The sequence below is a fragment of the Astyanax mexicanus genome, chromosome 6 (genome assembly GCF_023375975.1).
Source record: "Astyanax mexicanus isolate ESR-SI-001 chromosome 6, AstMex3_surface, whole genome shotgun sequence".
NCBI classification, from domain to species: domain Eukaryota; kingdom Metazoa; phylum Chordata; class Actinopteri; order Characiformes; family Acestrorhamphidae; genus Astyanax; species Astyanax mexicanus.
Window position 1 is genome coordinate 13,146,859 of NC_064413.1, and position 14,139 is coordinate 13,160,997.

At 45.1% G+C, this 14,139-nt stretch overlaps 1 protein-coding gene across 1 annotated transcript; it reads right to left on the reverse strand.

Moving 5' to 3' along the window:
* Positions 1-11,216: 11,216 nt before the first annotated feature.
* LOC111188306 (zinc finger protein 239-like) lies at positions 11,217-13,335 on the reverse strand. The gene has a single exon (XM_049480274.1). The coding sequence runs from the start codon at positions 13,193-13,195 to the stop codon at positions 12,224-12,226; it is 972 nt and encodes a 323-aa protein (XP_049336231.1). The 5' UTR covers positions 13,196-13,335; the 3' UTR covers positions 11,217-12,223.
* Between the last annotated feature and the right edge of the window lie 804 nt (positions 13,336-14,139).

A 14,139-nucleotide genomic window follows, 5' to 3' on the forward strand; every position in this document is an offset into this window, starting at 1 on the left:
CAGCTCTGACACGTTGCCGGGACGCTGCCACTGTGCTACTGCCTCGATCTTAGCAGGATCAGTAGAAACTCCGTTACTGGAAATAACATGTCCCAGGTAGCTCACTTCCTGTTGGAAAAAGACACATTTCTCTAGCTTAGCTTTCAAGCCCTCCTTTTGGAGGCGCCCAAGCACAACCTCCAGCCGCTGCAAATGCTGGGAAACAGAGGACGAAAACACAATAATATCATCCAAATACAAAAGTAGTGATTGATACTGCTGATCCCCAAACATCCGTTGCATCAACCTTTGGAAAGTACTTGGAGCGTTGCAGAGTCCAAAGGGCATACGGTTCCACTCGAATAGGCCAAATGGTGTACAAAAAGCAGTCTTAGCCTTGTCCTGTTCTGCTACCGGGACCTGATTATACCCACTGGCAAGGTCCAAGGTTGAAAACCAGCGAGCTCCAGAAAGTGCGTCCAAACTCTCCTCAATGCGAGGCAGAGGAAAAGCATCCTTGCGTGTCTTGCTATTAAGCAACCGATAATCCACACACATACGCAAGGTACCATCCTTCTTTTTAACTAGTACGATAGGGGACGCGTAGGGACTGCTACTCTCCCTCACAACCTGAGCCTCAAGAAGCGGATCAATGTGTGCCTTTACCAGTTCGTACTCAGATGGCGGAATGCGTCTATACCTCTGCCGCACTGGCACGCTATCCAATAAAGGGATTTCATGTGTGATTAGGTTTGTACAACCCAAATCACCCTCATGAGCTGAGAAAACGGAACTATATTTCTGTAAGAGGGATCTAACCTCCTTCTGTTCCTGATCAGGCAAAGCAGACAAATCAACACTCTCTACGCCAGCCTGTGCAGAATTAACAGCTACTTGGGATGACACTGTGGCAGTGGTGGACCTAACCTCAGTAACCCCAGAAGGTAAGCTGACAACCTGGACTGCACTTAAAGAACCCAAACGGGTATGCGGATGGAGAAGAACTTCAGTAGTCCCCACATTAACTACCGGAACGTAAACCGTGCCTCTGATAACCTGAACAAGACAGGGAGAAACCAACAAACCTGCAGGGAGGCCAGCCTCAAAAGGCTCAAAAAGTGCAGACCGACCAAAAGACAGTTCTGGACAAGTGCTAGCAACCAATTTTATCACACCACCAGGTATCCGCAACACCCGACTTCCTCGAACCTTTACGGTACCCACAGGGTCTCTAGGAACTTTGGTGGCCGACTGATGGCACTGCTGCAAAGCATCAATAACTGGACTGGGAGCCTGCACCACTGAAGGCAACTCAAAAAAAGAAGGACCATGTAATCCAAACAGCTCTTGATAGCACCGGCTAATGACGTTCATCCCCAAAACACCAGGGACTTCAGACGAGGCACCAGGAGGATCCTTCACGACTAAGATCCCACAACGAGGCATAATCTTGTTACACAGCAAAACATCCAACTCTAAATAACCTATGTAAGGGATATCCAGCCCATTAGCTGCCCGAAGCTGTAACCAATGACAGGACTGAAGCCTATCATGCCCCCAAGGTTCAAACTGTTTCAAAAAGAAGCTCTCTGTTACTGTAGACACCATGGAACCAGTATCTAGCAGACAAGAAACCATAACACCAGCAATCGAAACATTAATGACTGGACAAGAAGATATAAGCCTAGACACAGCACCTGCCCTTGAGCCTAAAGACACCCCCTCTGAACTGTGGCTCTGCAGTTCAGTGGGATTCAGTTTTCCGACTGCTGTGAAGGGTGAGAGGACCTACCCACGTTTGACGGCGGACCCCTAGGCTGTGGAAAAACACGTTCCCCATCACAATCCCTCGCAAAATGACCAGGCTGTTGGCATCGTCGGCAAATCACACGTCCCTGATGAGAAGGACGAATAGACCAAGAGGGGCTCTGCAAAGAAGCAACAGTTTTAGTTAACTGGTTAAGCTGCTCTTGCTGACGTTTCAAAATTTCCTTTAACTCCCCAAACTCGGATGACTGAGAGACACCTGAAGGGGCTGGGCGGGAACCTCCCTGTACACCATACTGTAGACCATAAGCAGATGGCAGAGAAAAACTACGCTCTCTAGCACCTCCTGGTAACCTCTCCCATCGAATAGCTTCCCCACGTACCTCCAACAAGGTAGCAGTAGGCTGCCGGCGAACAAACTGCTTTAACTCCCGACGAAGAGCCCCATCTAAAACATGCTCTACAAACTGATCCCGAAGTAAAATACTTACATTGAGCATCCCCTCTGGAGCATGCTGCTGTACAGATTCCATTAAACCCATTAAGGCCAAGGAAAACTCCTGTAAAGTTTCTCCTTCCTGCTGTTTTCTTGAGAATAAGGCCTGTTGTAACGTAACATAAGACTGGGAGCTACTGTAAAGATCTTTTAAAATGGCTAGAACTCTGGCTGGATCCCCTCGGTCTACACTAGGGCGATATTTTATCTCTTCCCTTGCTTCCCCTTCCAAATGATCAAAAATAAAGAAAGCCTGATCAGCTATTGAAAGGTGACGGACCCGCATACAAGCCTGTATCTCCTCTATCCATTCCACTATACCCATCCCAGTCTTACCATTAAAGAACGGGCACTTTCGATCTCGCGGAATAACCACAAAACGCTCTGTAACAGCACTAGCACTGGCAGGTGGAACATTACTTACCATAACAGGAGAAGCTGAAGTAGCTACATTAGGACCAGGTAAAGCAGCAGCCCTTTCCTGCAGTAGTCGCTCATTATCAGCCTTAAGCTGCAAAACTAGATCTCTGAGCTGCTGTATCTCGTCCTCCATCCCAACAAAGGGTGAGCTGCACCAAAACTCAAAACAAATTAGTTAACAATCCAAATCTTCAAACAAATGCTGCTGTTTTGTCTCTACCTTCAACACCAAATCACAAATAACTTTTCAAAACAGAATTATTACAAAAATGGACACCACGTCTCCGGATCTCTAAAAGTGAAACCCTGCCGACTACGCCAAATGTGGCAAGAGAGCGTAAGAATACTAATAAATATTTATAGTAAATAGTGCACGACTACGCCACCTAAGGGAATTTCACCCCTAGGAAATATAACTGGCCCTTAAAGCCAAGAAAATTAAAGACACGCAGATCTAGGACACTTTGAGACCAGAGACAGAGTTCCAAATATTTAAACAATTTTATTAACAATTATTTTTAAAACATTCACACACACACACAAACACTGGACAGACAAATTAATATTAAGACTCAGGCCAGGACTGGACTGAGGGCTTACCGTGGCAGAAAGGAGCAGAAAAAGGATACGAGGTCACCTACACTACACACACCACACGTGACTGCACTGCATATCTCAAACACCAAGTGCTCTACACTACAGAATGGTGAAAAGATACTCCACACCCCAAGCTCTGTCGCTTTGGCCCGCAGCTCCTGTCCAGCCAAAAAAAGAAACAAAATTAAGTATGGCAAATGGTAGAGGGGAGAGACCACTAATAATTTTACCAGAACTATATTTCAAATTAAAACTACACAATTAATTACGACAACTATATAAAAGAGAAAAACACTTATCTTATTTAGTCCTGGTCTCTCGCAGCCCCTCTTTACCACACCACAGTACAACCACCACAACACACACACACACACACACACAGTTCTGCTAAACAGAAGAAAGAGAAGATAGTCCAAATAACCAAAATTAACCCAAATTAAAGTAATCCAAACACAAAATACAAAAATCAGGAAAGTGCAGTCGACTGACTGCACTAATCTTCAAAATAAAATAATCCCACCAAATTAACCAACACTCAAACTCAAATTATAAAGAAATCAAATATATGAAACAAATGAGAAATACTTAATAAATGACAAGACACCAAATCATAAATGAAAAAGTAGTCAATAAGAAATCAACCCTAATTCCATACAAAACAAAAAGAAGCCACAGATAGTTAGGGTTGATAACGCAAAGCAAAATTATAAAAATAGAATACAAACTCAGGCAAAACAGAAACCAAATTTAAACAAAGATATAATAATCCAAAACAAAGAATGAATAAGACAGAAAATAGCAAAAGAAAATTAACAACAAAAATAGAGAAACAAAACAGCAGCACTGTGAGAAGCTAAAAGCCACAATCAGCACAGTCTGGGTGAGAAAACATACAGCATGCAGTTTCCCCAATCAATCAGGGTTAGAGTGCAGAGAGCAGACAACACCACTGGAAATCACAGCTGGTGCAGCAAACAGCAGCTAGCAGAAAATGGCACGGCAGACACAGGAAATGGCCACAGCAGACGATCAGCTACAGCACGGCAACAGCACAGCCACACGGCCGCTATCCCTACCCCCAATCCAAAAGAGCAAGTCAGCTGTAATTCTAAAATCACGCTCAAACTAACAAAATAAGCAAAGCAGACCTACCTTATGAAACTGAAAGTGAAACTAGACCCACAAGAGCACAATACAACGCTGCTGGGCCGGCAAAACAGCCGAAAATCTTCAAGTCTACAAGTAAAATGTGCTAATGAGTTAATCAAGTCACACAGTAAGGTTATAACAAACTACTGTAGCCACAAATACCTTCTTTGGAAGTGAGCCAAAAACCGCGCTAAATCAACCAAGCTGAATGCCGCTGGACCGGAAGTGAGACGCTCCGGGAGAGAGAGGAGTGGGGGACAGGAAGCGCACACCAAATAAGGGTCCCCCATCTATATATAGGGGATAGAAATCCCGCCCAGCACCTTAAAGCGCCCGCACACCATTATTAAATGAAGAAATGTAGGTGGGGTAAACAAAACCCCTCCTGCTACAACTACACACATTTACTATGGTAAAAACATTTTTTATTTCACTGTTTTTACATTTATCTTTTTTTCATCTTCGTTGTTGTTTGTGTTTTGAAAATAAAAGGGTCCATGTTTTTCTAAATCCATCCGAAAAAGCAAATCAGCACGAATCCTTCTGTACATTCCCTCAGTTTCCAGGTTTGTCCCTCTATGGATGAGGTCAGTAAGAGCATTCCAAAGCTCTCGCTTGGTAATGCTCACCACCAACCACATCCGGGACAAGAAGGGAGTGTGGGCTCTGATGGCTGCTGCAATTGGCTCTATATAGAGCGTGTAGAGTAAATCGGAAAGAGGACACCCCTGTCATACTCCACTCACTTGCAGTACTAAATCGCTAAGGTGGCCGTTGATGGAAACACGGCTTCCAACCCTGCATATAACGTGAATAGCCATCTGAGGAGCTTGGGCCCAAACACTAGTGTCGTCAACACCCTGTCAAGTAAGCGGTGGTCCACTCGATCGAAAGCCTTTTTGGAAGGCGCGTCTCTAGGTGCGACAAAAATTGCTCCCCAAAGCCAAACCCTTCGAAAAACGGAGGCAGAACATATTTTGTTCTTCTCTGCCATCTGAACCCTGGCATTGAACAGCCTATCAGCCGCCGACCTTTCGTGCAGTACCCTGGGCACTTTATCTAGGTACAGTGTTGAAGTTTATGTATTGTTGTTTCAATTGCTTCTCTAAGTCCCTTACCCGCTTCAGCTTTGCAGCATCTGCAATAGTGGTTTGTCAGAGCACGGATTCTCTCTTTAATGTGCTCCCACCATGCAGCTGGAGAAGCAAAGTCACCCTTGCAGTCTGACCAGACTGCAAAGTGATCTCTATTAATGGAGACTGTGGCCTCTACCATCATATGGTCAGAGAACCACTGTGGGAACAAGGAGGCCTTTTTTAACAACTATAGTGGAGGACACTAATATGTAATCTAGGTGGCTTTGTGCTCCTTGAGTGTTAAGCCAGGTGTGGCCCGCATTTCCCGGGTTGCAAAAAAAACGTCAGTAAGGCTGAAATCACTTCTGGAAGTGTTTCCGACTGACATTACCACCCTCCTTTAAATTTATATTAAAATCCCCTGCCACTATTAAGTGACTATTTGTTACACAAAAGGGGGCCAGAACTTCTAAAAAGTTGATACAAGATGAAGCATCTACTGGAGCGTAAATGCACAAAGCTCTAATGTTTTGGCATGTAATGTTGTGGCTTCTAAGCCCAATGCCTTGATGGATGGTAAAAGGGCTTACCTTCTCGAAGGTGTGGTCTCCCAGCAGGATTCCCACACCAAGGAATCGATGCCACCCACGCTCCAGTAGGCCATACCTCTTTTCCATTGTTGTGAGAAAAGAGCCACGTCCCTCTGGTCCCGCAGGTAAATCTCCTAAGAACAGCAGATGGTCGGAGAGACAGATGCCACATCTTGGATCCACTTGCTTTCTTGGCCGCTTCCCTGAGGGGATGGTGGGGGGTGCCTGCACGTTGGGCTGAGGGGTCAAGCCCTGATTGAGGCGCCTGGCTTTGATGGGGCAGGGGGTGGCCACAGCCTCCCCAGGTGAACTGGGTTCTTTTTCTTTGTTCCTGGTAGCCACTTCCCTCCTTCCTCATGCCCCTGCCCCAGCCAGCCCTGTGGCATAAGGCGGTGCCAGACTAGGACAGGAGTGGGCTAAGTGTCCCGTCGCAGAACTTCGCAGTCAAGCCACCAGCTGCTGCACATATGTTCACCATTGAACTCCTCTAAAACTATGCCCAAGCACAGCACAGCAGAGTAGTTCCTCCAGCAATCCAAAACTGATAAGAACATGTTTTGTTCATAACCAGTGCATTTATTTTTAACCATAAATCAACAAGCCATACATTGCAAAACAGAAAATTCACAGCCCACCACCATCACCCCAGCCCCCATAATTGCAATTACTGCCCCTTTCAGTTCCAGCTACTGGCCACTCTTAGTCCACTGGCCAGCATTCTCACTGTGCTCCCAGAAGGGCCACCCAAGAACAAACCCTTCCGTACCTACGGAAACAGTAGCCCACCACATTAAACGAAAAACAAGCAAAAACAAGAGACTGAACGGTCAGCACTCCTTCCCCCACCGCTCCACACCAACGGCCCCGCCCTCCACTGGGTAAAGAACTTGCTCGCATCCGGCTGTGAGGTCAAGTGGCATTCCTGCATGAACAAGACCTTGCATCAGAACACTCGCAGACTACAAAAAAACGGCTCCCTTTTCACCCTGTCCCTCAGTCCCTGAACATTCAGGGACCCCACCCAGAGCCGGACCAGGAACCTCCTCTTCCCGTTCTAGATGCCAAATCGCCCTCTCACCTTTTCTCCTGCTGAGACGGAGCTGCAGTACCGCCTCAAGAAGGCCCGGATGACTTCGTCCTCCACGTGCTGCTTGTACATGTGGACCGTCACCGGGACTTTGTCCATCGCAAAGAGGGGGACGGCCCCCAGTCCCTGAAGTACCTCTTCCTGGGCCCCCTTGCTGCACTTTGCGAAGAACACCGTGCAGTCAGTGTAGGACACTAGGGTGACGTCCACAAAGCCCTTATCTTAGAGTGTCCGAGCACTCCGAAATCCCTCAGCACCTGCTGGACCACATGATTCAATCCAAAGTTCAATCCTGTCCGCCGCCTCCGCTTCCAGAACCAGTTCCAGATGCACCGTGTGCTTTAGTCGCACCACTCAGGCTGATGATGACGCTCTCTCAGCCATTGCTCTTTGAGACAACAAAGGACAGATTTTTTTTTTTTTCTAAAAACACTTAAAAGAAAAACATTTAATTCATACACAAAAAAGAACTAAACAACAAATCTAAAAAATGCTTCTCTCTTTTAGACTGTGCTTGGGCCGACCATTAAAAAGTTACAAATATTTTAAAGGATACAGAGGGAGCCCCCCTCAAGTTTTCTTACTCTTCTCCAGAGGACTTTTTCCCCCTCCAAACCTGACGACATCGGCACGTATGGTGGCGAGGTGTCCATAATTCACCTAAGGCCCTCCGTATTGAGGGCAGCTGGTTTTGCTAAAGGGGCTCCCACGGGTGCCGCCGGAGGGGAGGTGCCCGTCTTCCTTACCTTCTTTTTGGTCTTGATGGGGTCCTGCTCTTCCAACCTTGGATGGATCTTCTTCACTCCCGCCCTCACCAGGGCCACAGCATATGACTGCACCTAGACGGGGCAGGAGTAGATGACAGCTCATCCCGGACCAAATGCTCCCCAGGCTGGATCTCTCCAAATTGCTGTAAAAATTAGCGGACGGACTCAGCTGTCACGAAGGGATTAAAGACGTGAATGGTGACCATCCGCCGGCCAACAAGCCATAAAGGGTCCATGCTGTAGTCCTTCCCCAGCGGATGGCCTCCCAGGACCTGGACCTGCCCCAGGACCCACTCATAGGCTGCCTCTGACACCATGGTGACATCGAAAAACCTTAGGGTATTGTTGCGCTGGGTGCAGACAAGGTCCTCAAGCTTGAGCTCCAGTGCTGAAAACACAGGGGTTAAATGCAAAGCCTTCGCCTTTGGGTCAAATTGTTGAAGGTACTCGCAATGTGTTGACACACACTTTTCTACCGATACTACATTCCCAAGCACATGTACCTCCTCTTGTGGGGCCTGGTGCAACCTCTGACCATTGAGGACGAGCTCCCTGTTCAGGGGGTTCCTTCCTCCTATGGACCGCCACCAGTCTGTCACCCTAGCCCAGAGGCCAATGGCAATGGGGTATGACCACATAGCATGGCCAACTGTTTCCTAACCCCCGCACTTCAATGGACAGGTTGGAGACCGGGCCATCCCGTGCCTTTGCAGATGTTCTCTAATAACCAAGGTTGGTCCCGGACGAACTCGGCCACCTTCTGGTAGTGCCACGGGCGTTTAGTTGACCACAGCACTGTCCCTCTCCAAGGGATTGCCGCCCTCGAGGGGAATACGAGCCAGAACCTGGCAAAAAGTCTTGCGGCATGACCTGCGGTTCCCCCCCACCAGTCTAGCATGAAGGGCCACGAACAGAGAAAGGAATTTAAAAGGAGCACATGGCACCCCCCTTGTTCCGTTCTCTCTGTCCTTGTACATGGTACACCTACTAACTTTTCCCTGTCTTCCCCCCTCACACGAAGGTGAAGAGCATGCTTTCTAGTTGCCTACCCATCACGGAAGGGGGGGAGGGTACATAGGCCAAGTGGATCAGCCCGGCCATGCGGTCAGCCTTCACCACCAGCACTCGGCCCGTCAATGACAGGTCCCTCCTGCCCCAGAGCTCCACCTTGGCATTACCCCGGGCGATGTCCCAGTTCCTCTGGGTGCTGCCTTCTCTCCCGAAGACAATGCCCAGGATCTTGAGGCCGTCCCGACACAGGAAGAAACCTCCTGGCACATCCCTCCTGCCCGCCCATGCACCTGCGTACAGGACGGCATCCGAAAATGCCTCCAGGACCCTGATAGTGACCTGGAAGTCCTTGTCTGAGCCCAGGAACAGAGTTTCGCCATCTGCATAAAATGACACCTTGGCGGCCAGCCCCTTCCCCCCTGGGATATGAAGGCCTATCATCTTGGGCTCTTGTCAGATCTGCTCCACTAGGGGTTCTAAATACAGCACATAGAGGAGGGGAGACAACAGGCAACCCTGTCTGACTCCGCCCCCCTACTTAAGGAGACCAGAGTAGAATCCATTTATGCCAACGCGACTCACAGCTCCTCTGTACAGCAGTCGCACTGCATCCAGGAAACCAGGTCCAAAATCCATCCTATCCAACACAGCAAACAAGAAAATCTGGTTAACCCGGTCAAAGGCCTTCTCCTCCAGACAGGAGGGCCAGTGGCAACTACCGCTGTTCGGCCCAGGCCAGAGTGACAGGTTCATGGTGCATGCTCTCATGCCTACCAGGCAGTGATCAGAGGAAATGTTGGTGGGAAATGTAAGGCCAAAGCGAGGACAATTCCCAAAAACCACAATATCCATTTCAATATTTGTGCATGGATTTTATTGAACAATATATTTTATTGAAAAAAATATTGCTTGACAGTTATTGTTATGTTCACAAAATGGATAGAATTGTTTCCCAGTTCAGCACCTGACGCAATAACTGTAGCTAAAACACTATTAAAAGAAATTATTCCCAGATTTGGGATCCCCGAAAGAATGGCATAGGGATAATGGCACACACTTTTTTTGAACAAAATCATATCTTTAGTATCACAACATCTAAAAATAAAACTAGAACAACCTCTGCATCAATGTAAAGAAGACGAAGGAGATGATTGTGGACTTCAGAAGGGGCCAGCATGCCCACCTCCCTCTGCACATTGGAGGATCTGCGGTGGAAGTTATCGACAGTTACAGGTACTTGGGTGTGCACCTGAGCAGCAACCTCACCTGGAGCAACAACACTTCCAACTCTGGTCAGGAAGGCACATCAGCAGCTCTACTTCCTCAGGAGGCTGAGACAAGCTGGACTCGGTAGCACAGTCCGTACCTCCTTCTACAGATGTGTGGTGGAGAGCATCATCAACGTGTTGCGTGGAAGCTGCTCTGCTACAGACAGGAAAGCTCTGCAGAGGGTGGTGAAGGCTGCACAGAGGATTGTTGGAGCCTCCCAGCACCACGGACATCACCTCCAGATGCAGGAAGAGGGCCACCTGCATCAGGAAGGATCCCACCCACCCAACACTTGCACTTTTTGTCCCGCTCCCCTCAGGCCGAAGTGCAAAACAACCAGACTCAGAAACAGCTTCATTCCAGAAGCTGTAAGGTTCTTAAATTCCACCTAAATAACACACGGCACTGACACACAAGGACAAATTACTGTTTACAAACACTGTCACTTTAAAACGCACTGAGACACTTTATCTTCTACTGCTCTAATTTCATTTTCATGCTGCTATAGCAAAACTTGCACTCTGGACTTCATGTTGCTGCTACCTGTCTACTCTCTCTATTTATTTTTGGGGGGTATTTATCTTTATCTATTTTGTATATTCTATTTTTCTTGCATTCTTTTATTTTGTTATCTTATTTTATCTATCTATCTATCTATATATATATATATATATATATATATATATATATATATATATATATATATACACATATATATATATATGTATATATATATATATATATATATATATATATATATATATATATATATATATATATATTAACAACAGCTCTTGGGTGTAAACCCAAGATCATAATTTTAGTTCCACCTCATGTACCACATGATGCGAATGACAATAAAATCTCCTTGAATCCTAATGATGTGGTCTAAGCCTATAGCTAGGCTAGCTACCAATAATAGTGGTCAGTAAAACAGCTAATGCTGCATTTGTACATTTAGCGAGCTAGCTACCAATAATAGTCATTAAAACAGGACAAAAACAAAACAAACACAACCCATAAGCATTCACAATAATAATAAAAAACTTTATAAACATAGGAATACAGGTTAAACACACATGCTACTCTACCGTTGGAAGTAAATGTTTATGTAACCATTTTAAGCCTGAACTATTACAAAAAAAAATATCAATGTCCTTCTAAATTTCAATCTGAAATTGACAATTATGTCTCACTTCAACCCAAATCCATTTCGCACTGGATTTCTTTTTTGGGCGACTTTGAGTATTTAACAAATAATAACATAAGATAATCTCAGGCCTATAGGTTTGATGTCAACTATATGTTGAGAAAACACAGAGATAGCAGATCTTACATCGGAAAATAAGGTATTTGTTTTCATTGCGTTGTTGTTTAATTTGGTTCCTTTCAGAGCTTCAACTTGATCTATCTGAATCCAATTCATCTCAAATTGACTCTTAGCTTACTATTCCTATTATGTTCTGCAGGTTAAATGTCACATTTGTTTGACAGAACTGTCATATTTAAACAAATCCACCTCCTCAATGTTGAGGCATTATAGAGTCAAACATGAGAATGAAGTCCCAGATACACTCAGAATGAACTCACGTATACAACCATAAAAAATAGTGGAAAAAAAAAACGTCCACAAGCATCCTCGTTCCAAACACATTCCCTTAGAGTTTCACGTTATGTTACATGTTCACATTATTTATTGACTGTATCTAAGAATATCAAAGATATTTTAAATGTAACTGAACATATTAAATATTATATAAAATAAAATACAATGACTTAAAACATATTTTGTATAGACTAGTTCATAAAATCAGTCCGTCAACTAGGTTGCCTGTAGGGATTTTTCATGGTGCCTCATCTACCCATCACTACTAATAGGAAAAAGTGTAAAAAACTTGAGTAATAGAACAACAAAATATCCCGCTATATCCACTGGTGGAACGTGTCCCAATTGACAAAGTGAAACATTTGTGTAGGATTAGGTGTTCTGTCCGAAAGACTTACGATTTGCACTTTTAATTGCCGTGGAACAGATTTGGGATAGTTTTATCTCCTGTGTGAATGCGCTGGTGTTTTTTGAGATTACGCTCTGTATAAAAACACTTCTCACACTCTAAGCAGTAATATGGTTTTACTCCTGTGTGAATGCGCTGGTGATTTTTGAGATAACTCTCTGTAGAAAAACACTTCTCACACTCTAAGCAGTGATATGGTTTCTCTCCTGTGTGAATGCGCTGGTGTATTTTGAGAGTACTCTGTTGCTTAAAACTCTTCCCACAGTCAGAGCAGTGATACGGTTTCTCTCCTGTGTGAATGCGCTGGTGATTTATGAGATTACCCTGTTGATTAAAACTCTTCCCACAGTCAGAGCAGTGATATGGTTTCTCTCCTGTGTGAATGCGCTGGTGATTTGTGAGATGACTCTGTTTAGTAAAACTCTTCCCACAGTCTGAGCAGTGAAACGGTTTCTCTCCTGTGTGAATGCGCTGGTGTAATTTGAGATTACTCTGTTGATTAAAATTCTTCCCACAGTCTGAGCAGTGATACGGTTTCTCTCCTGTGTGAATGCGCTGGTGATTTTTGAGATTACTCTGTTGCTTAAAACTCTTTTCACAGTCTGAGCAGTGATATGGTTTCTCTCCTGTGTGAATGCGCTGGTGATTTTTGAGACTACTGTGTTCAGTAAAACTCTTCCCACAATCTGAGCAGTGATACGGTTTCTCTCCTGTGTGAATGCGCTGGTGACTTTTGAGACTACTCTGTTCAGTAAAACTCTTCCCACAGTCTGTGCAGTGACACGGTTTCTCTCCTGTGTGAATGCGCTGGTGTATTTTGAGAGTACTCTGTTTAGTAAAACTTTTCCCACAGTCTGAGCAGTGATACGGTTTCTGTCCTGTGTGAATGCGCTGGTGTTTTTTGAGATCACTCTGTTTGGTAAATCTCTTGACAGAGTGCTGATGTTTCTCCATGTCGGGACTTGGCTTCATTTGTCTGTTAAATGTATCAAACAATTTCTGTTTTCTGGAGATTCTTCAGGACAGCTTCTGCTTCGCCTTTTTCAGCAGTTTAACATTGCTTTTAGTAAAATATCCTGGTTGTTGGTGTTGAATTTCAGGAGAATATTTTCATTTCTGGAAAAAACAAAGAAAAATGCAGTTGAATAATAAAATAAAAGTAGGTCAATTAATTGAAGAGAACTGCCTAATTCAGTTACATTATATTGACAAAACTACTCGGACATCTTCATATTACCATAAAAGCTTCTGTACTGTACCTGGTGGTCCTCCAGCCACTAGAGGGAGGCCACATTTTGGCACACATGATTTTGATGTATCATAATGTCAAGTTTGTAATATGTAATAATTAACAGGCGGACTTTTATTTTGACGGAAAAGTTCTGGAGCTGCTGCTGCACCAGACATTCCAAAACACGCCCCTTGTTCACCACGCAGAATAAGGAGTAAAGCGCTCAGCGGATCAGATCCACATTCAGACTAAAGAACTCAAGAACAGGAGGATCTGTTCTGGTTCTGACTCGCTATCAGTCTGAAACCAGAAGCAGATCCATGCTGAGACTGGACCGCTGTGCATTTGGAGACCCTGGTTGTATGACGGATCCAGATCAGATTTAACCCACATTTATCTCAGATTTAGTTTAGATCAGGGGTCTCAAAGTACCGGCCCGCGGGCCACATCCGGTCCGCGACGCGGTTTCATACGGCCCCTCACGGGTTAACAAAATAAGCATACATCTGGCCCGCAATTCAATGTAATTATTTATGCTTTATTATGTTCGTTTTCATATTTTATCTTAACTTGTATTTTGGTGTGTGTGTGTGTGTGTTTTTTGTTTTTTTTTGCTTACGCTGCTTTGCCTGCTTTAATAGTCTTCAGTAGCCTTCAACAGTCTAACCTTGCTGCTGTGGTGTGT

What these genes read in the sequence shown, in the direction of transcription:
- LOC111188306 (XM_049480274.1), bottom strand. Translation starts at nt 13,195, where the DNA reads ATGAAGCCAAGTCCCGACATGGAGAAACATCAGCACTCTGTCAAGAGA.